At 39.5% G+C, this 23,272-nt stretch overlaps 2 protein-coding genes across 7 annotated transcripts in view; one reads left to right on the top strand and one right to left on the bottom strand.

Annotated features, from left to right (window-relative positions):
* Nucleotides 1-9,201, top strand: part of slc44a5b (solute carrier family 44 member 5b) — a 49,053-nt gene extending 39,852 nt beyond the window's left edge. For 2 of the 3 annotated variants that reach the window (XM_085449627.1, XM_085449629.1), the window contains 3 exons: nucleotides 62-150; nucleotides 4,716-4,800; nucleotides 5,045-6,340. In XM_085449627.1, coding sequence (XP_085305753.1) covers nucleotides 62-150; nucleotides 4,716-4,800; nucleotides 5,045-5,160 — 290 coding nt within the window. In that variant the 3' untranslated portion in view covers nucleotides 5,161-6,340. Of the gene's footprint in view, nucleotides 1-61; nucleotides 151-4,715; nucleotides 4,801-5,044; nucleotides 6,341-6,456 lie in introns of those variants that run through there. The other variant, XM_085449628.1, reaches the window with a different exon arrangement.
* An 85-nt stretch (nucleotides 9,202-9,286) lies between these two features.
* LOC146679958 (LIM/homeobox protein Lhx8) lies at nucleotides 9,287-15,333 on the bottom strand. 4 transcript variants are annotated; one of them, XM_085449630.1, is made up of 9 exons: nucleotides 15,138-15,333; nucleotides 14,397-14,474; nucleotides 13,612-13,737; nucleotides 13,297-13,418; nucleotides 12,441-12,661; nucleotides 12,187-12,290; nucleotides 11,340-11,435; nucleotides 10,655-10,844; nucleotides 9,287-9,757 (listed from the first exon to the last, which is right to left on the bottom strand). In XM_085449630.1, exons 1-9 carry the CDS (start codon nucleotides 15,216-15,218, stop codon nucleotides 9,681-9,683), a joined length of 1,095 nt encoding a protein of 364 aa, XP_085305756.1. In that variant the 5' UTR covers nucleotides 15,219-15,333; the 3' UTR covers nucleotides 9,287-9,680. The 4 variants fall into 4 exon arrangements, with proteins under 4 accessions (XP_085305756.1, XP_085305758.1, XP_085305759.1 ...); XM_085449632.1 differs by having other exon boundaries at nucleotides 14,635-15,180; XM_085449633.1 differs by lacking the exon at nucleotides 15,138-15,333 and adding an exon at nucleotides 13,896-13,979 and having other exon boundaries at nucleotides 14,397-14,459.
* Between the last annotated feature and the right edge of the window lie 7,939 nt (nucleotides 15,334-23,272).

The raw sequence follows: 23,272 nt of genomic DNA, 5'->3' as shown, positions 1-23,272 counted from the left end.
TTCAAATGATGTAAGAAAATATATATTTGCTTGTTACTAAATCAGATTTTTTTTTTTTCAGGCATTCTTGCATTTTTCTTCTTCTCGCGTAAAATACCGTTTTTTCAAGAGGAGGTGCCATCACTAAATTACATTTGGGTCCCTCTATTGGTAAGGAATTAAAAATCTACAATGAGAATATGATTATACTGTGATGAATATAGTTAGTATTTGGACAATGACAGACTTTTTCTGTCAAAAAATCAAACAATCAATATGTGATTGAAATGTAAAGTTTTACCTTTATTCATGGGGTTTAACAAAAATGTGTTTGTTGTTTGTTTTATCTTATTTAGGTACATAGTACCCAATTTTCAGAGGCTCACAAGTAATTCAACTACTTACTAGCAGGCAGTTTAATGGCCTCAGTAACCCTGGATCATATACAAATAAATCTATCAGAGTTCACTGCTGGCAGAATTATTTCCATGGTTGAAAAAAACAGCAACAATGTTATTAACTAGGGGTGCAACGATACTCATATCGATATTGAACCGTTCGATACAGTGCTTTTATGTGGGTCATTCCTACTATTCGGTGCCCTTTCAGTGTGATCACTCTTCATCAAAAAATACAAAATTTTGAATTATTTTAACATTTCATCTAAAAGAGGGATTTTCAACCTATAAGAAAAATGTATTGGTCCAGCTAAGGATATTATATTATAATATTTTTTAAAATCAAAGTCTTTACCCATGACGTGCCAAATGTCCACCCTGTTACAGGACATTCAATTTTCTATTAATAACTGTTTTGAATACACAGTTATAGTAATATTTACATTTTCTAAAAGCTACAATGTCCCTTTTTAAAATCTGCAAGGAAATTTCAAGGAAGTATTTTAAACAAGCATTATATTGAAAGAAGACAGGTTCAGTTTTAAGACACAGTGTAATTTCAAAAGATTGTTTTTAGATTCAAAGGGAATATAAAAAAAAAAATTGGCTCCATTTTTAAGTAACTTAATTTTGCTGATTCATTCCCTCCCAATAACCAAAGAGACATGCATTATGTTTGTTGATTTGATTTAATTAACAAAAGAAACACACAGGTAACAGGGTGGACAGAGGAGAAACAGGGTGGACAGGAGGTAACAGGGTGGACAGAGGAGAAACAGGGTGGACAGGAGGTAACAGGGTGGACAGAGGAGAAACAGGGTGGACAGGAGGTAACAGGGTGGACATAACATCAGTGACAAAAAATACCACCTTAAAGAAACTTTGAACACCTTCACCATGCCCGTCCAACCAACACAGGTAGATACATGTCCACATTAAACAAGCAAATTTTCACTGTACACCCAACATAATGAACATTTGTCTCACACATTTTACCTATGCAACAGACCAGCAACTCCAGTTTTTTTCAAGGAAATCCCACACTTTCCTCTCCAGCTGAACTGACCTCTTATTAATTTATTAATGTTCTTAATTTATAATTTTTAAAATTTATTAATTAATGTTCTTATTAATGTTGGTTCTTTCATCAGACACACAACCTGGTCATCCCTATACCAGGTTATGTCCTCACGTGGACTTGGCCAGTGGAACTTGTTGGTCCCGTTCTTGTGCATGCATTTCACTTTAACATCCTCTTCAACCTCCAGAATGATTCCTGGGTAGGGTTCACCATCGTAGTTGATAATGCACCACTGACCAATATGATCTTTTGTGATGTTCTCAGGCCGGGTTGGTCCCTCAGTGCAATGTGGACTTGCCTCTTGACTAAGGCTTATCTCCTTCAGGCCATAGCATTCACAGTCCAGTACACCTTTGTCTGCCTGGCAAAGGCAGGTTATGTCCCTGTATTTTATTGTTCCTGGAGAGAAACTGAGTACTTGGTGGATTTTCATGGTTCCTTTGACAGGCACAAGTGTCGGTCCATCAATAATTTCTTTTACTTTCCTCTCAACATCATCTTCTTCTAACCTTGAGGGTCCTGGTTGCGGGGCATTTTCTGGCTCTAGGGAATATTCTGGACTTAGGGGAGGAGTATTCATAGCCTCAAATTCTGTCCTGCCTTTGGCACTAGCCCTCTGCTTTCTTTTCCTTTCTCGCCACTGCTTTCTCTGTGCTCTCTTCTGTCGTTCACTGAGATCTGCCACTTTCTTTTTTTTCCCTTCCTCTCTGTCCTTTCTCCACTTCTCTTTCTCTTTATTGAGATATATCTGTCTTCTCTCAGGGTCAGCATCACGACGTGCTCGGTAGCGCCGCCGCTTCTCCGCAGCAGACATTGGTGCCATTCCCTGAAAAATGTATACTATTCAAAATCTTCTAAAAGTATATATATACAGGTTAATAATAATTACCAATACACACTTGTATAAATAACTCTAAACACTAAACTTCTATCATCTTACGTCCCCCCTGTTACCATGTGTCCCCCCTGTTACAGTGCATAGCAATAACAGGGGTGACGGTAACAGGGGGGAGATTTTATGCTAAACTTAGCCATTACTACTAGTATGATGAACAACAAGCTAGTACATGGTGACCACTAAGAACCATTTTTAACATGTTTATTAGCCATATTATAAAAATTACAAAAAAAAAAATTGTTTCCACTATTAATAAGCGTAACAGGTTGGACGTGTTATGCTTTGCCACATTACAAAATCTTGCTAAAACATTGAAAAAAGGGTTGATTAAAGAGTGGTACTTACTCGTCTTCTTCTTGAAAGTTTTCCCTCCAAAATATGTTACATCCGGGAGTGTCATGTGACTAAAAGAATAATCAGGTGATGTGTTCTATGGAATTCTTATCAGAGTAACAGGGGTGACAGTTGATTCAGGGACACAACATTTTTTAAAGATTTTAAGTATTAAACATGCATTAATAATAAAAAAGAACATTTGATGAGGAACATTAGAAATAAGCCAATCCAGAAATGATGAAAAATCTAGATTTTTTTTTTTTTTTAAGTTATATTTGTAACTGAAGTCGAGCAAGCATGACTGGGGACATAGTACTTTAGTGACTTGTGCTAAAATAAAAGTAATTTACTTTTAATGTATTTATCCTGTGTATATATCAATGTGTTCTATGGTAGAGGGGGTTAAAATGGTTTAGAAATAAGCATTAGACAAGTTTTACACTAAATATACCATATTATGTCATTAGGACTCAAATGGCACCGAATAGTAAGAATGGCCCATGTTCGGTACGCATATGTATCGAACAATACAAAATTTTTAATTTATTTGATCAAGTTTTCTTCTGACGATGCTGTCTGTGTTGAGCGCTCAGTGGATCTGCGCTCGACTACTCCGCCTAGGCTGCACTGTCTAGCGCAGATCCACTGAGCACAGCGCAAGCTAGCAAGACAGAAGCTAAGCTCTCCTTGCAACATGGCAAATTGAACCTCCCCCACCCTCATTCAGATCTGGCCTTTGGAACTATTTTGGTTTTCATGTGACGTATGACCCTGAAGGTAAGCGCGTCATGGACTGAAGTAAAACAGTATGTTGGATGTGCCACGCAATGCTCAATTACATGGGTGGGAACTAGTGCGTTAGCGCAGTTAGCTCGTTAATGTGTTGGCCGTCCAGCCCCATGCACGGGGCGATCCGTGGTAGCTCTTTAACGGAGATTTGCCTTGTTGTGGCGTTAACGTCATTTCAGATTAACGCTGACAGCACTAGTGGGAACACAACGAATATGACTGCACATTTACTCCGACATCATCCTCGTGCAAAGACAAGTGGAAGCAGACAAAAACAACAAGCAGCATGCTACAAACTTTACCCGAGTCGTTTAGACAGCCGTTAGCACATGATTCTCCTTATGGGGACCTGATATGTTTAATATGCTGCTGAGAATATAGCCCAGAAGAAGCGTATAGTATAGCTTTTATTTTGGAAAGAGCCATTTCTCTGCAATAAACTCTCTTTTCCAAAGATGAGTGATTTCTCCATCAGATAATTTATTATTTTATCCCTTTGTTGTTTCAGCAACATTAAATTTAAAAACTGTACGTTTGAGTTAAAATATATATTTATAATTTTAATGAATGACAAATTAAAAAGGCATGAACATTTTTTTGTATCGAAAAAATATCGAACCGTGAATTTTGTGTATCGTTGCACCCCTATTATTAAGTTATGTTAGTTTGTCTAGTTTAAAGTGAAAATGAGTGACTACTATAAAAATAATGTTAAAGCTGAAAGTCTGGACTTTAGTCACATCGTGATTATTTGATTTAAAATTCTCTTTACAGAGGCACAGTCACGAAACATATATTTATTCTGACTTGGTCTTTTACACAGAGCACAAAAAAATGATGCAATCTATATTCTTTGTTGTACTTTGTTTCCTTGGTACGGTGGAAAAATCACTTCTTATGTTCAGACTCAACCAGTGCTTCTAAGCAGCGCTCCTCTACTTGTGTTTTGTTTAAATATAGTCGAACCATTATTTTGGCAAATATTCAATAATAAATATTTAACTCTTGGTAATTACATATTTATTCAGAGTTGTTCTGGAAAGCTTCACAGCTTTACACAGTTGCAGTCTTTACAGTGCTGCACAAGCTAATTAATTTGCTCCAGGATTTATGACTCGGCGATTTATATTCTTCATAATGTTTTTGCCGTTTGTTGCAATGCAGTGTGCACAATAAAGCTGGAACACAAGACTACAGTTAAAAGTGTAAGACTTTCACCTGTTAACTCTTTCAGACGGTGATATTTGGATCCTACATGATCGCACATGGCTTTTTTAACGTCTATGCTATGTGTGTGGACACATTGTTCCTGTGCTTTTGTGAGTATGCTGTTTCATGTTTAGTTACGGTGCAGAAGCACTTCTGCTGTGGTTAAAAATCGAATGTCAGCAGCTTTGTGTGACTCTTTCTTCCTTTTAATAACTTGAAATAATCGCTGTCTTGCATATCTTCTTGTTTATCATCTCTGCTGAGTCTCTGCTTTCCTTTCTCTTTGTGGCTGCCGCTCTGTGTGCTGTTTGCTCGTCCTGCTCCTCCTGTTCCTTTGCGGGGACCTGGCCTCAGGTGAAGACCTGGAGAGGAATGATGGTTCTTCCTCCAGGCCCTACTACATGTCTCCTGGCCTGCACAAGATCCTGCGCAAAGGAGAGGAGGGTGCCAAAACTTGCGCTGCTTCCTGAGTGATGCATTTTACTAAACTCTTGGCTCTCTGACTCGCTTCTCCATATCTGACGTGTGCGTGGGGGTCTGGACGCTCGAGAGCAAGTACTGTAGGGCTAAACATTGAAACTGGATGCACCCCGCCCAGCCTGTCAGGGATGACCTGTGCATGAAAGGACATGCTGTTACTTCGGGTCCTCGCAGAAAAGGCATAGGGGACTAAGATAACTGTTCACTTCCTCTCTCGAGCCAACTCAGATACTTGCCTTTTTTCTGCTACACTTTTGTGTTTCTTTGTCATTTTCTCGTCTGTATTCTCTGCTGACCTCTGCCTTACCGAGAGGGTACACGTCAACTCGCAGGATGGATGCACAGGCTGAAAACTAAAAACGAGACAAGCTTTTCTTTCTTTTTTTTTAACCCAAACAAACACGAGGACCGTAAACAATGTACAGATGCCACTTTGACATAAGGCATCACCACGGAAAAAGTGGTGGACTTATGGGGCACCCTCTTGTCGCACTTTGGTCTTCTAATGTAAAATCATGTTTTGTATGCACTTTCACATACAGGAAACGAACCATGTGATTTCTTTCTTCTGTGTAGCATGATTACTTTGCTGGCTGTTGGTGTTTACCATTGGTTTTATAACCACTATATTTATACTAACACAAGCACACAGATCCAAAAATGGTGTGAACTCTGCACTTAGCAAAACAGGTTTCTCTCATGTTAAATCAGCGTCACATTAAAGTTTTCATTATGCTCATAGATGTACTGTAAACCAGACAGAGGCTTTGTTGGAGGTCAAGACTTCAAAAGACATTTAATGGTTTATGCTTAAAGAAAAAAAAGATGTGAACCGAGCCTGAGCGTTTTCAGGAAACTTTTGAATGCAGCCACTAGTTTATGTGCCTAGATGTGAAAAAAATAAAATAAAAAAATGTTCCTCTTATTCTGTTTTAGACCTAACACCAGGAACCTTTGCGATACAGTTTATAAAAGGATGTCAAAGCCATTTTTGGTAAATTTTTTTATTGGATGGTTCAGATGTTGTGCTGTTTTAATACTAAGTATAATACACACATCTGTCTGGAGGTTATTCAGTGTTCTTTTTGTATAGGAGAATTTTTTTATCAATGAATCCAATGAAAATGTGAATCTTTGTTTTCGAATAAACATAAATGGTTGAACTACTGACCCGTGCATTTCCAGAGGCGTTCATTTTTTACAATCGAGGTGATCACAGGTTAAATTTTGATGTGCTGCATGATTCTCTCGCCATTGGTTTTTAACATGCTGCTGCTGCCTCGTAGTGTGGGACCTGGAGGTGAACGACGGCGCTCCAGCCCGGCCCTACCGCATGAGCAAAACACTGAGGAAGATCCTCCACAAGAAGAACAGAAGGAAGTAGCAGGAAGGAGAAAGAATAAAGGTTAACACCAAAGCATGGTACAAGCCCACGTGGCATATGGGAATAAACACTTTGCCATATTTAATGGAAGTGTACACAAGTTGAAGCTGTACACTATAAGAGACAACTTGTAGCTAAGCAACATGAATAATTAGATTCACCCACACATAGTAATTTATGGACTCGGTGATAGTTATGAATATTTTTATATGTGTCTATGTAAAGGAAATGTGTGTATTTGTGTACATTTTGCTGCCACATACTACACAATGCAACAGATTTGTTTTGTGTGCGTCTCAGCTTTGGGTTCATGTAGTTGCCAATTTTCACCACTTGGTGGTGCCAGTCGTTACCAGATGACCTGTACACTGTACCTGAGTTCCTCACATTGAGAAAAATATTCACCACTCATTGCTCACTGTTTTTATGTTTAATTGCCAAGTACATGATGGCACAGCAGTTCAGATTACTTCAGTCTCAAGTGTGTTTTGCTTTGAGTTTCTGAATATTGAAGTATACGTGCTTTGGACATCTTTATCAACATTCTTAAAGGGATATTTAACAGCAAGAGATGTCTAACAGGTCTGGTTTATTAGCTGTGGGGGAAGCAGAATGACATTATGTGTTTGTGTGCAGCAGAAAATGCAGAACCTCCGAATTCTGCATGTGTTTTGATGAGGGCTTGTGTATCAGTGACAATGCACTGAAACCAGTGACAGGTATAAAAGTGTTAAAGTGATCATCTTTGAAAGTTACCTCATTAATGTTAGAGTCCATTCTTACTGGATTTAAAGGCTTCCATCACAGGACGATGACGGCGGTCACTTTGAATAGACGTCACCGACGGCCTTAAGTGATTGTGGATTTCCAAAATAATCCGAGTGCCCTTGGACGCTTCCTGTAACCACGCCTACAGTTAGGGCTGTCATGGTATCGTGTTTTCACTGCATGGTTATCGTGGTCAGACTAATCCAAATAAAGATAAAAATCATCATCTCTGTACAGACCATTGAAAAGCAAATAATGCTGTCAGTTTAAGTCGTCTTTAATATTGTGGTTTTTGTGTGTTTTGTTCCTATTTTTATGACACTAACCACCAGTCCAGGAGGTGGAAAGAGAGCCTGTACCCACAACTGTGCAAATGGAAATATAAATTAATTGATAGTGAAAATACAACAGCAAATCCACAAGGCTTAATGTCCGAGTTTTAACTCATTGCTGGATTATTTGTGATATAATCATATGTGTATTATTGAAACAGTATCGATATGTATTTTTTAATATATGATGGCTTTTGTCGGTAATGATGCCTCACACAACCCCTGCTTCTCTACTGACCATTTTTATCTTTGATAAGTTTAAGAAACATATAATTAGGTCCCATTATGTGGCAAACGTGTGCATGTAACACGACTGTGGGGCAGAACCAAACCAACAGTAGAGGAGCTGCTTTAAAGATGCTGGATTGGTTTTAATAAGTCTTTTAAGTTCACACTAAGAATATTTGAGTCTTGTATTAATAACCTTAAACAATAACAAAGTTTGTTATTGGAGTAACAGTGTTAAGTGTTTTTGCTACTATGTGTCCTGTTCTTGCATGGTTGTTTGTAACACTAGTGAGTCGCTCGTGTCAAAGCTGCCGTTGGATGGATTTATTAGGTTGGTGAGCCACAGATGAAGCTGATTCCTGTCTGGGAAGAAAAAGATTTAGAGGATTTTGGGAGATCAGTTTGTGGTTTCAAACTTCCCTCAGGCATCGACGTTGGCGAGAGCGGCTCTGTGTGTCAGCCCTGTGATGGACTGGCGACCTGCCCAGGGTGTACACCACCTCCCTCACACCTTGTGTTTTACTAGGTTGTGCTTTTTTCAGAGTAGATTCACGCACCGCTTAGAAAGATGTTCTTTAGATCTTTCAGACGTGACTCATGTTTGTGTCTCTGCGGCGTGCTTGTCAAAGCTGAGAACCTGCCCTCATGGTGCCTCTGAGTGACAACACTGCCAGGCTGCCTCACACACCTCCCGCCCCTGTTTGAGCTGAGCACGCTGGGACATGTAACATTAAAAAAAAAAAGGAAAAAAGAAAAACAACTCCTTGTGTATCTGAAAGAAAGAAGAGAAATGATGCATGTAGAGCACAGTGGGGCGTATTACGCATGCAGCAGGTTGTTTTCTTTGGTCTTTTTCTTCTTCTTTCTTTTCTCCACACAAAATAACTACCGTACTCCCATCGGAGTTCGATATCTCTTTGTGTATGTAACTCAGGTTCAGTTTCACTCCAGGTAGTGTGACTTCGTAAGATCTGATAAGTGACGTAAAAGTGTTTTTATATGCCTTCTCCTCCCTCCTGTGTCTGGAAATTGGATTCTTTTGGTCAACCACAGTCAGCAAGTAGACACAAGTTAAACGTCGCTCTCGGTATAACGCGAGACAGTTTTCTAACCACAAGCTCTTAAAAGTCAAACTCTGAAGATGCTCGAACCTGTCGTAAACAGAAACACTTCAGTTCTGTCTGTATGTCTGCAATTAAAAGTTTCAGGTGTTTGTGTCTAATCAACACATGTTGCCTGTGTGTAAGTTTGACATACAGATATTGTTGTGTTTTAATAATGTTTGCTTTCATCAATAAATCGTTTTTTCTATTTCCTAATTTGTAAACATGCCGAGCCGTGAACGCAGCACGGCCTCAGCTCTCGTGTGTCAAAGCTTTTCAATGACTCCTCCCGGGTTTGTGAAATTAGACATTTATTCTCAAAAGAGACGACACATACAATAAATTAAATTGCAACACTGCTATTCAGTTCATCTTCATGTGGAGTCGACTTTTGTGGGGCTGGTGGCTTTCACTAAGAGTAGCACAATCAGACTTTGTCACCAACAAACAGACAACAAACAAATATAAATATATGACGTCGTGTGTGACGCGCACCGAAGCGTTGCCATGATACATCAGTACATTTAGGGCTGTAAATTATAATGATCCAGAATTTGCTTAACAAACAATATTACGGCAGATTTTATGGTTCACAAAAACTTTAAATTATATTTACCACACGTATCAGATACTGCTGCTAATAATGGAAAAACATTGGTCAGCTGTGTGTGAGTGTAAGGGAGAGAGAGGGCAGCTCAGGCGTTAGACACAGGCAGCGAGGTCATGGCGTGGGCTGGCAGCAGCGGTTGAAACAAGGATGGAGGCGAGTGTACTGCAGACACAGAGCAGAGTGAGAATATTGATCCAGGTCAGTTTTCCACAAATTGTATTCAAATATGTAACAGACGACAGCACAGTTATGTATTTGCATTGTGATTTGATTGGATGTTTCCTCGTTGCGCTCCTGACAGGGTCAAATATTACATCTCCACAAGGGTTCGAACAGCTGCTCCCTGATTTTCTCATCACAGCGGACGGAGCTGCACATTTGCTTTGTCACAGATTTTATGCCAAATGCCCTTCTGGATGCAACGCTCCCACTTATCCAGATCTGGGACCCTAACCCCCCCTCCTACACACACACACACACACCCCTCCCTGGCTGGGTTTGTGTCTCCTCCTATTATCAAACAGGGAGGGTGAAATGCTACACCAAAGGCAACAACAACAAAAAACATTATAAGGTTGATTATCTGCTATCTGACGACAAAACTTCCCAATCTCATCGTGTGCGGCGTGGCTGCCAGATCATTTTTTATTACCTGCGCCATTTCATTTGTCATCCTATAGTCTAGTGATGTCATCTACCACTCCCCTAACTTTGATGTTATTTTACTGAGACAAAATCTTAAGCAGGATAAAGTTTTTCTTTCTTCGTCTGGATTTATTCTAGTCGTTTCTACTGATTGTCTAGTTTTCTGGGTCAAAGTAAAGCAGGAGATGGAATAAAATGCTGGTTGTAATATTTAAAGTTCCTGGATTTAAAATCATCTTTATTTCAGAATAATTGTGTTTGGAATTTAAGATATTTGTCCATTTATCCTAAATGCAAATGTTCAATGGGGGCAATTAAAATAAAATAAATATATATCGTTTAGAAATAAGAGAATAAAAAATTCTATTTAATTTAATTACAGTCATGGAAATGTATAAAAAGTCTCGTGCTCACTGTCTATGAAGGAGTGGAGTGCTGAGAGCATCGACCCCTCTGGACCTCCGTAGGCGGTGTATTGCAGCTCCTCGGGGGTCGGGGTGGGCTGGGACAGGTGGCTGGGCTGCAGTGAGGTCATGGGGGTGCTGGAGGTGTGGTTGGGGCTCACGTGCTTCTTGTGGCGTGCTCGACAGTTCTGGAACCAGACCTGAGTTAACGGGACAAGCGCCTTTAGCAGGACTGCATTTGAAAGTCCAAGATAGAAGCACGTCACTGTTTTAGCTCATGTTTCGTCAGCCAAAACAGATGATTTTTTACAGAGTTACAGTCAAGGAGTCATCTTTTGTCCTGTGAGTAAAGCCACTGTCACTGTCTTGTAGTTTTTGGACAGTCAGCAACAGTCAGAACAGATAAAGGTGTCTTATCTAAAAAGGGTTAAACTCTAGAAGCTGCATTACAAATCTGCTTAAAGTATCTCAGGCTTCAGTTAAAGCTTCAGAAAGCATTTTTGTCTTTACAGGCTGAACTGTTTGGTTATTTAGGAGTTTGTTTGGGAACATACGTCGTCCGGATAGTGCAGTAATTACACACAATATACATTATACACACCACATGATATATATTGAAATCCAATAAGAACAAATGTCATAACAGATGATATATCCATCATCCGTTTTGTCTTCATGCACCGATCTTTACTGACCTGAATGACTCTTCGACTGAGGCCTGTCTGCTCTGCTAGTTTCTGCAGTGTTTGGGCGTCTGGGTTGTTGTCCTGAGCAAACTGAGCCTGCATCACCTGCATGTGCACAAAGTAACACAAAGGTTTACTATGTGGTCCCGTGGGAAGGAAATCCATGATTCATCTGAACATGAGTAACTGTGAGGAGATCTGAGAGCTGCCTTTTAAAGTCTGCCAGAGAGGGTTTAATTCACACAGACGGATAATTCTAATAAAATCATGGAACATATAAGCATTTTGGGATATTCTGCATAAATCTAAACCATTTATTACATTTTAATTCAATAACAAAACTACAGTGGGAATTGCTGAAATAATGTGCATTATAAATATTATTATTGCAAAGATCAGACAAACTTCACATGGTCCAATTTAAAAAACAGATTTCTTATTTTTTTTTTCTTCTCTAGTAATTCTGTCCTCTGTGTCATTCAGACTAAATGTATTAAATATCTTGTATCATGTCATCTCTGATGTCAGACACAATGACGCATCTTATCCACCTGTGAAAATAACATCAGGACATTTTTTCCTCTTGAATCCTTTGATATTTTTATTTTTTGACACATAGAAGTGAATTTCCACAATTTAAAAAGTATATGTATACTATGTTAAAAAAAAAAAAAAAAAAAAAGGAAAAATAATTTTTGAAAGAATTCCAAAAAAATCATTTAAGGGCCAGAAATTCAGCGTTTGTTTGTTTTCTTTTTTATACATTAATTAATTTTTTACCTAAACACAATCTACTTATTTTGTCTTTGTTTTTTCTTATGTGATGAATGAAGAAGAGGAGGAGGAGGAGTTGAACCTGCAGCTGGTCAGCAGTGAAGCTGGTCCGAGCTCTCTTGGAGGGTTTGGGCTGGTTGATCTCCTGTTCGGTGGGCACAGCTCCTTCCATGTGAACGCTGTTTCCTGCAGCCAAATATATTAATATGTTAAAATGAGACATGATACCGTTTCCGGTGGCTTCATTGATGATTCATAAATTTCAAACCGATATTTCAAAAACAGAGAGAGCAAATTATTCGCGGTCATTTTGGTGGGGTGAGACTTCGGCCTCACCCTTTTCCACCGCCCGCTTGAGGTTGTCCAACATGCAGTCGTAGTGAACCCTGCAAAGCACTTTTCCCTCCACCAGGGCGAACTCCTCCCCGGTGGACAGCTGCCTCTTGCAGGAGAAACAGGCGAAGCAGGCCAGGTGATAGACGTTGCCCTTCGCCCGGCGGACCCAGTCTGTGGAGTGGATGTTCCGCCCGCAGCACGCGCACCAAGTGCCGTATCTCCTGCAGGTGAAGGTCAAAGGAGACAGCCTGATGGTATTTAAAGGATAATAACAGTTTAAATTCCTATAATGATTCCTGCTATTTATGCGTGTAGTTGCACAAAATAATGACCTCACAGTCTAAACAACAACAGGAACGGTGAAAAATCCCACCTGACGTCGATTTAGGCCCCGGTACATGAAATATAAGATGGACCTTTGCCCTGGACCTGGCACACAATTTGTTCCAATTATCCAAACATACGGAATAAAATCCTCTAAGTCGTTTTATTAATTTTTATTTATGTCACTATGAAGTTCGTCGACTCACAGAAATTAATGTAAGAAATAATAATGCATTTATTGGTCATTTATTAATTTTATATACATGATATTTGAATAAAATCGGAAACAAATCTCAGGTCCGACTACAGTGTATATTATTATTATTGTTACAATGAAAGCACAGTAATAAAAGCTTAATGAAACAGGACTCAGTGTTCGATATATCTAATTTCTCAAATGCATTACTTGTAGTATTTTTTTTTTTTTAACAGATCGGATTTCATGGGTATTTCCTTTAACGAAAACAGACCCAAACTTATGTTATCGTTGAATCTGCGCTGATAAGCATCTTTAGCAGGGCGATATACTCACCGAAAGTAATCCAGTTTGCAGAAAACCTCTTTTTCTTTGATGTAGCAACTTGTGTGGCTGCCAAGTGAAGTCTGGCACACGCTGCAGGAGAGACAGCGCACATGCCAGCACAAGTCGTTAACCTAAAGCAAAAATATGATGATTTGGCAAAAGTCACTCGGTGAATAAAAGAAGAAAGGAGGGGAAAGAAAAGCAGTTTAGAGCCAAACAGCAGAGGGGAGAAAAAACGTATTCTAGTGTTAAATAGGCAGGAAAAACAATGCATGCAAAATAAATAAATAAAATAAAATAAAAATACAAAATGACAGGATTTACCTTTAATAGATATTTATCAACTATTTCCTCGTTGCAGCTCGCACACACAGTTCTGCCCAACAGAGGCGCAGAGGACATCGCCTGCAGGGACGACGCTTCTTCATCCAAAACTTCCACCGGTGCGCCCTGAGGAGATCAGACCTGCGGTTAGAAAATTACGCACAGGAACGCATCCACTCCTAACCTGCAGTACAGCATGAGCTGGTACGCACTGTCACCACCAATAAACAACGTGATTGATAGTCTGAAAAACAACCACAAGAAACTGTCTCTTAAAAATTTACCATTTTTCCCGAATTTCTGTATTTATTTGTTTTAACTGTTAAATCTCGGTCCAGTCACGCCTATCCTTGTCTCCTGGCCACCTGCTGAGTTAGTAATTAAAGTAAAAGGAAAAAACATAAAGAAAAACACTGAAAGCAAAGTTAAGAAGCTCAAAATAGCTAAATCACACTACAGAATAAAATAGGTAAAGCCTTAAGGGTCACAGTTTGACCAACGCGAGAACAAAAAGCTTTAAAGTCCAAATCCAAAAAGAAAAAGTCAAAAAGATAGAAAAGTCTGAATAAAGAATAAAGTGCCTTGCGTTTTTATTCCTTTTAGAAGCCAATTAGTGACAAATCCATGAGAAATACATGTCATCTTTCACTAAAAGTTGTCATTTTGTCTGTCCACAGACACAAAAAACAAAATATAATAAATAAAACAACTTTAAAAATTAAAAAAAACGTGCTCGTTTTTGAGAATAAACCAAATTGTGGCTGCACCGTTTCCTTCCCGCCTACCATTATGTCTCTCCTGTCTTCAGTGCATTTGCCCAGCAGCTCTTCGTCTCCTTTGCAATCTTCACACATGACGAGAAGCTACGGCGAGAAGAGGATGCTGGTTTGTCAGACTGTCGCAGCTGCCTTAAATGCCCCCTGCTCCTTCCCATAAATATCATGCCTTTCACTTTTCACCATGACAACGCCGGCGATTAAACCAAAATGACATTTAAAGAAGAGAAGGATAGTCATTACTTACAAAAACAGACAACACTTGAACTAATACTCATCCCGTGTCCATTATGTTCTCGAGCTCTGAATTTGTGATTCAGCCGCTGCTCGCGGGCGGGCGCGCGCGCGTGCGCGAGCTGCGGTTAAACCAACCAACACGCCAATTTCACGCGTCAATCAGAAAAGCAGCGCGAGGTCTGAAGGAAAAGGGGATTGATTTATTTAATAACAGCAATTAAAAAGGCTAAGTTCGCCACAAACGTCTACCCCGGGCAACCAAAAGGTGAAGAGGTCTCATTAACTACTTGAGTTTTAATTGCAGAATTCAGGGAGGGCTCATTTTCTTTGACATTTCTTCAAATTGTAAAAATACTGAGCCGCAGCGTGTGAAGGCCGGCTTTAATGACAGACCGAAGCCCACTCTCATTTAATTGGCAAAGCAATTTCGACTAATATTTAATCTCTGATACTGACTCACGGCTCAACCTGCTGATCGCGAGTGTACAAGCTACACGCCCGCCCTTCACTCACCTCGTCGTTGGACACCAGAGATCCGTTTTCCTTCTCCTTACCGATGCGACACTCTACTTTTACCTCACTTTTCCAGCGCATGTCTGCGTCCAGCCTGGAAAAGTCGTCCCACTTTCAAAGCGAAGGAAATAAAAAATAAAAAAATCTAACCGCTATCCTTTCCTTCTCCTCCAGGGTTCCTGTGCTTGTGTCAGTCAGTCTGTCCCGAGCTGTTTCCAGAGGGCGTTTCATAACTCCTACTTTCTCCTCGGTGTTGGTCGCGCCTCCCCTTTGGAAATAAGCTTTGAATGCAACTTTTGAGAGGAGCAAAAGTCTGGCGCAGTGAGATTGTTATAAATATTTTTCAAATGAGCGCTTGATTGAAAAAATCCGCATGTTTAAGTTTTACTTCATGATTTCTTTGAATGATATGCAAGTGGTTCAAAAATATTTAAAAGTGTTTAAATATTGCATGTAGTTCACAACTTGTTTGACAGCAGGTTGTATTTCTGCTCCTTCAGAAAGGCCTGCTGAAGCTCCTCTTGCTCCTAAAAATAAAACAGGTGTAATTATGAGGCAAATTATAATAACATGGTAGAATTTACACAAGCTACAAGAAAGTGAAAAGCAAGTGGATGGAAAGATGCTCTATTAAAAAAAATAATTGTTTAATATTTTTTAAGGCCTTAAGGAAGAACTTAAAGGTAAATTCAGACCACAGATCCTGTGGCTGCAGGCTTTACAAACATGTTTACAGTGGATTTAAGAAAAGTAATCTGATCTCCTCCAGGGTGGATGTAGCCGTGAATATAAAGACCTTCAAATCAGCAAGGTGCAACATGCAACACTGAGGTGCAGTAGCAATAATAATAAACTAAATGGAGATCCAGTAATATATATATATATATAAACTATATACTATTTACTAATGTTCTTAGAAAGAAAGATGGGAAAGATGTAATTCCTACATAAAAGGTGCAAGTGGGTGAATTTTACTGCTATTAAGACTCAATCTCTTTATTTTCTAATCTTTACAATATTATTATATTATATTATCCTGTGTGAATATTTATTCTGCCACAACTAATTACTTCTTGAGCTTTGTGCCATCTGAGCAGAAGGCCAAAAACACTTCAATCTCATAGTTTGTGCTCAGTGAAAGTTCCTGTTAGTTTACAGTTTGAGAACCTTTAAATGTGGTCGTTTATTTTATTATTATTAATTAGAGATCATAAGAAATAAAATCATTCTTTTTAGAGGATTTTTTAAAATCATTGTTACTGCACTGTTAAGTATCTCACCCTGTATGGAGGTCTTGAAACTCTGTATTATTTTCCTTTTTCTTTTTTTTAATGCATCATCTTCTCTTCTTATTTTCATGCAGAACAGAACTAAAGAACGTGCACCACAGTCTCTCCAAACCGCTGGACCCACATTGGATGATTTTGTTGGTAACCAGTTTACAGCAGAGCAAACAGCTAAAACCAGTTGATATGCAGCACCACAGACATCCCGAGTCTCTCTTGTTCTGAAGGCTCGGTTAATCAGTTTTGTGCTTCCATTTGAATTATTAGGAATCCTTTTTCTGTCACGTTTGCTTAAATAAAAGCGATTCAGTCTGTAAGAAATCCAACGTCTGTAATGGTTTTAATATCCTTTTTGTTGTGTGTTTGATTTTTTTCTCTGGGTGGAAATATGAGAATTAACTTTCACCGCTCGTCCTTAGGAGAAATAAACTGATTAAATAATTTTATTACTACCACTGACCGTAAAAGCAGCCTATAATATAAAACAAACTATATCCAGTTATTATCACCCTATCCAGCCATCAGCCGCATGAGTACAATATGGGGAAGGAATAATAATCAGCAGACTGCTCTGTAACAGTTGGATGATTCATGAGATGACTGGTTGTCTGCTAAAGCTGCGGCTCTGCCAAAAAAAACAAAGAGGAAAATGCAAATTGTTAATTTTTGAAACTTGGGAAGCATCAAGAACTGATTTTTTTGGTTTGTTTGTTTATTTTATAAGTTCTACGTTAGTTCAGTTCTAAATGAATTATTATTATATATGAGTGTTGGGTTTTTTTGCACATACTGCAACAGAAAGACCCACCTGCTCTAAGTTGGTATGCAAATCAGTGACACGAGGACATTATATGTTCTCTTTAGGTGGAAATGTAGAAATCCCACAGGGATCAGAAGGGCTGGAATCTCATCAACAAACAGCTTGAGCTACTTTAGAGAAAACACAGTTTGTTGCTTTTTTTTTTTGTGGTTTGTTTTTTATTTTTGTTTTTTTTCTTACTCTCACTCATTCACCAACTCAAACCTGTCACTCACGCAATCCAACACTCGACAAATCCTTTCACTCCAGCCACCACACACACACACACACACACACAAATGGATATTTTCTGCCCACAGCTGTTTTGGTGGGAGCTCTGTCTGACCTGCACCAGCATGAGCCTGCATCTGTATCGCACCATCGCAGAGGCATAAAGGAGTTAGCGTGCCTTCAACGAGATGTGTCCTGTTCCACCTGGTGGACATGAATGCTCCTTATCAGATCACGCAGCTCAAACATTGCATTCTGCGGATCAGACATTTCAACTAAAACAGACACAGAATCCTTCGTAGCAGAAAGGGTTTTGAACACGGTAGGAAAAAGTCGGAAAACTGATTTATGTTCTTGTCTCGAGTTCACTGGGAGACGCCAAAGGTGAGAAAAAAGACATGAGCATTTTAACATGAAAGACAATCACATCTCACTCCAATTGACCGTCTGTGGAAAACCTGATATGAGCAGATGTTGGGAAAGATGGAGATCTGAGTGTGTAACAGTTGCATGTTTTCATTTTCAGCGTTGCACGGCTGACTTCGAAAATGTTTTGCGTGATATGGACCAGACAAGAACAATTTCTCATCTGTCAACATACTTACAAACTCGTTCTGCTGCTGCACTGCTTTACATCTGACTGTGGGTGGCGGTTTGGGTATATACAGTCTGTGTATAGGTACTCAAGCATATTGTATGAGAGGTTTAAAGTAGGTCAACAATAGTGGCATCTGAGGTGATGCACAAAAGGGTTTAGGTTAGAAGTTGGGTTCACACTTTTGGATCATTGTGGAACCAAAGAGCAAAAGTAAGTTGGTTTTTGTGCTTTTCTCTGACAAAATTGGGGCTATTAATGGATTCATGTTTAACTCATATTACATATAAAAGTAGTTTCCACCATAACAACAGTGTTTAAACTCGTTTTAGCACTTTGTCGCCAGGCAAAGTTAAAGGTTAAAACTCACTTTAGCTCAGTGGCCACATACAGCCCAGTTTGATCTGTCGTGGGCCAACCCTGTAAAACCGAACACATGTGAGATTAGTGTATAATTCCTCTTTCTTTTAGTGAAAATAAGTTTGTATGCATTTCAAATTCAGTAAAACAGATGATGAACAGGCTAAGATTTTTCTTTTTTTTTTAAGTGCAGGTTCAACACCCAAGTTTCTCCACAATCAGTCGGTCTGCTGTCATCAAATCAAAGAATTGCATCAACACGGCTCCCTGGCTGAACCACCTTACTTTTGGGCTACGGCAGCTTTGTCTGTTCAAAAACAGTATAACCAGTGAAGATGATGATGATTCAGGATAAAATGAACAATTCAGACAACCACACGGAGAATGTGATCACTTTCTATAGGACTTGTAACACAAGTTACAAAACAAAGTGAAAGGTTGTTCTATGCAGTGTTTCTATTCTGCAAAAACCTTCCAGGTGGCCAGATCGGACCAGTCAAAAAAACATACAAAGCACAGAAGCCTTTCAAAGTAAAAGACATCAAAATGTGTTTAATATAGTTCTGAACAGATAAATTAGACTGATTGGTATTTCCTTCATTTCATGCACTTTTTATTTTATGCACAACCTGAAAAATAAAATAAATAATTTGGCACAGCCCAGGAAATAAAGAACACTCAGTGCAACATACAGTGCAATAATACACACTGATAAGTAAAATAAGATAACATAAGTAGTAATAAGAAATGTGACGGGGTAAAACGTCCATCCTCACTTATATGAAGTATGAAAATGGGAAATGTCTGCTGTGAAAATCCGAGCCCTGCGCGTAATTGTTTTGTTTTTTTATGCAAAAATTTCTCTACATACAAATTATATTTTATTATTTCGTGAAAGATTAATTTCCGAGGACACACAACATCCCCTAATATAGTAAGAACAAGGAATGTGGACGAGTCTCAACCAGTGAAGCACTGAGCGTTTGACCCTGACCAGTCTCTCTAAGAAACTCTCCTAATTGGCTACTTCCACATGGACCTTTGCTTTCTTTAGAGCTGCAACTACTCGTTTATTTCATTGAAATCAGTCCAAATTGGGGTGGTTTACAATTGACACAACGAGTTTGGCATGACCTTTTCTCCTTGCTGTAAATGGGTACTCATTGAATTTGAAGGGGGAGATGGGGTGCTGGAGGGTGGGAGGTGGCTTGGGGGGGGGGGGGGGTGGAGGAGTGTGGTTGCATTAGGTGGGGTGGGGGGGAGGCGAAGGAGGGATTGGGTGGAAATCACAGCAGTGAAAATGGCAGTGCAGTGAAAGAGGGGCCTGATTGCATTGGGACAGCATGTGCGAGGGAGCAGCATGCTCAGCCCAATCAGAGCGACACAAGGAAAAAGTGCTCTTATCAACGAGTAATGGCCCACTTCACAATCACACAGGCACAAAACTGTTCTATTTAATGCTGATTGCAAAAACTGCTTCCCCCCCCCCATTTCTGAACCGCATGACTCCCCGAGATCTCCCTGCCACCTCCCAGCTTACAGCCAAGACCCTTTCCTGAGTGGAATTTATAATCACCCCTCTTCCATTTCCACGCTAATTGTTATTTTAAGACCTGCGTTGTGTATTAGGTGTTTAGTGCTGGTGAAATTTCTGCCGTGATTACTGTGTTTATTGTGAGCGTGAAGGCAGAGCCATCTTAATCCCAGCAGCTTGACAGGTACTGAAAGTTCAAACAGGAAACTCACCTGCCCGGCTCGTTCACCTTTAGTGTACATCTGTACGTAGAAAGGTTATTGATGAAGTTCCACAAAGGATGCTTCCCATGCGGCTCTGATGACTGATGACAGCATGTCATTCCTTTCAACTTCAGTCCCTGTTTTTTAATTTTTTTGTATACGAAACTGTATCTTTAACAAGAACAATGATCTATCTGCCTGTCTAGAGAAAAAGATCGATAGATGTGTGCACTACCTGCACAGGTACAGCAAATACCTAATCAGCCAATCACCTAGCAGCAACTCAACGCATTTAGGTGTGCAGACATGGTGCAAACAACTTGCTGAAGTTCAAACCGGCCGTGAGGGTGGAGAAGAAAGGACATTAAAGTGACTCTGAATGTGGCATGGTTGTTGGTGCCAGATGAGCTGCTGATTTAATGGAGTTTTCTCACACACATCCACCTCCAGGGTTTACAGAGAACAGTCGAAAACAGAAAAAAATCATCAGTGAGTGGCAGCTCTCGGGGAGAAAAGGTCGTGTTGATACAAGAGGTCAGAGGAGAATGGCTAGACTGCCTCGAGCTGAAGGGAACCACTTGCTGCAACCAAGGTATGCAGAAGAGCATCTCTGAGTGAACATCACGTGGAGCTACAGCAGCAGAAGAACAGGAAACTCAGGCCACAGTTTTTTGCAGGAAGACTGTAAAAATGTTGTCTATCTGATTAGTCTTGATTTTATTTCGATTTCCTTTGAATGGTAGTTTAAGAATTTGGTGTAAACACCATGAAAGCATGGATGGTGGTGTAATGATGAAGGAGAGCTTTTCTTGGCACACTTTGGGCCCTTTCATACCAACCGAGCATGTTTTAAACACCAAAAGCTGCCATTATATATACAACATGTCCATTCCTTTATGGCCACAGTGTACCCACCTTCTGATGGCTGCTTCCAGCAGGATAACACTCCATGTCACAAAGCTTACATCATCTCAAACTGGTTTCCATAACATGACAATGAATTCACAAAGGCCTCCACAGTCACCAGATCTCAATCCAGTAGAACACCTTTGAGATGAGGTGGAAAAGGAGATTCAAATCAACAACAAATCTGCAGCAATTGTGTGATGCTATCATGTCAATATGGGCCCAAATCTCAGAAATGTTTCCAGTACTTTAGTGAATCTGTGCCAGAAAAGATTATTTGTTACATGTGCGGTTAACTTTGCTTCAGGATAATATTTGTGAACAGTCACACACTGCAGTTCTGCTCATTAATCCTCAGCTTATCAAGCTGAATTTATCAAATATACGTGAAAAAAAATTCCCCCAATTCTTAACCAGGGAGCATTACAGATGGTGTGCAGGTATGGCATGTTGAAATACAGTTTCTGATGCCTAAACATACTGTGGTTCTTCTCTCAGGCAGGACATTAAAGACCCTGCTGAACGTCTTTACTTGTAGAAGGATGCTGACAAGAAAACCTCCAAGAAAAAGTGGGATGCCGTTCAGCAACAGCATCAATTCTGACCACTGACCCTCCTGTGCACACAGTGCCGTTGATCTATTTACAGGTTGCATGTCTGTATCTCCTGCTGAATATTTGAACCGTGTAGAGCAGCTGAGTACAAAAGCACAGATTGATCCTCTCTTGTGAGCCAGACAGTAGCATGGCTCCCCTCCCTGGCTAACCCTGGAATTGACAAGCCATCAAGTGATTATGAAATTGAGCTTTTTCAGAGAACTCAGTGATGTCTGACATTATGTGTCATACAATAACAACGTAATTAGACGCTGGAGGATAAGAAGCAACTGATGCAACACTTAATTAATCAGTAATACGGAAGATAAACATTTGAGCAAATATACCGTTTGCATTTGCTCAAACATTTAATGAAGCGCTGCCTTCAGACCTGAAACATGCTACTACATCAATATAAAAATTATGGTGCATTGTGGTAAAAAATAAATAAAAATAATAATAATAATGTTTTTTAAAAAACCCATAATTACAACAGTTGTTCACATTTCCACAAGAGGGCCACAGAGGACCTACAGACCCCACTCCAGTCCCACTGTGGATTTATTGATGGTGGTGGAAAGCGATGGTTTTGCCACTGGACCAGTGATTGTTCAGGTCTACGGGTTTAGTACAGCTCACATATTCAGCCATCACTAAGAATCAGTCATGAAGGAGAGAGCACTGATTTTCACGCCACTGTAGCTTCCACTCAGGGAATTTCCACAGCAGCAGGACTATGCTACACTCACCATTTTAGATTCCCAGGGACACTGACAATGCTCGCTAGTAGCATCACATTGTGAGCATAAATATATTGTGTTTTATTAACTTTTAATATTTAGCCCATTAACTTAACTCCTTTTCTATGTTTGTTTGTTGATTTGTTGCAATCTGGCAGGGATAGCTCAGTAGGTAAAGTGGTCGCCCCATGATCGGAAGGTCGGCGGTTCGAATCCACCTAACGGCTACCCTGAGGTACCCCTGAGCAAGGTACTGTCCCTACACACTGCTCCCCGGGCGCCTGCTTAGTGGGCTGCCCACTGCTTCACTGAGTGAATGGGTCAAATGCAGAGAAAAACAAGTAATTTCCCCATGGGGATCAATAAAGTATCCATTATTATTATTATCTAAACAGATTGTTTTTGAAATGATATAGTGGTGTTTAAAGATTTGCTTATTTTAGTTCTGAATAGAAAGCTAAACCTAAAACACTGTGATTTTAACAGTCCCAACAACAGCTAAAGAGGGACCCTTTAAACAAATGACATAAAAATATTAGATTTCTTCATGTTTTTATTAAATATAAAGATCCAATATTACAGCTGTGAATTTCAAAAGCAGTTATGCAGAAATATAAGAGAGCCATGGGCTGTAAAGCAACATTACATAAGATGCTAGAGGTTCTTCAGATTTTAATATTTGATCTTCATTGATAAGAGAACAACATGATTGTCTTACAAATAGACAAATGTTATGATAAAGTTTCTTCAACTTTTGTAACATTATGGGCCAAAAGTTGAATAAGTACTTAGTTACTAATGAAAACTTGCAATACAACTTGTATCTTATAATACAAAGTTACAGTTAATCACGCATGCCCTCACTCAGTAAGGTTTTTGGACAAA

This window comes from Copadichromis virginalis, linkage group LG23, assembly GCF_057382275.1.
Source record: "Copadichromis virginalis isolate Kocher_CV1m ecotype Utaka linkage group LG23, C_Virginalis_male_GT1.1, whole genome shotgun sequence".
NCBI classification, from domain to species: Eukaryota; Metazoa; Chordata; class Actinopteri; order Cichliformes; family Cichlidae; genus Copadichromis; species Copadichromis virginalis.
Note: the sequence above shows the minus strand (reverse complement) of the source record. Positions and strands in the feature narration are given on the sequence as shown.

What these genes read in the sequence shown, in the direction of transcription:
- LOC146679958 (XM_085449630.1), bottom strand. Translation starts at nt 15,218, where the DNA reads ATGCGCTGGAAAAGTGAGGTAAAAGTAGAGTGTCGCATCGGTAAGGAG. An exon ending in CTCTGGTGTCCAACGACGAG is followed by an intron (nt 14,475 to 15,137) that starts GTGAGTGAAGGG and finishes TTCTCGCCGTAG; the next exon opens with CTTCTCGTCATGTGTGAAGA. An exon ending in AAGACAGGAGAGACATAATG is followed by an intron (nt 13,738 to 14,396) that starts GTAGGCGGGAAG and finishes TGATCTCCTCAG; the next exon opens with GGCGCACCGGTGGAAGTTTT.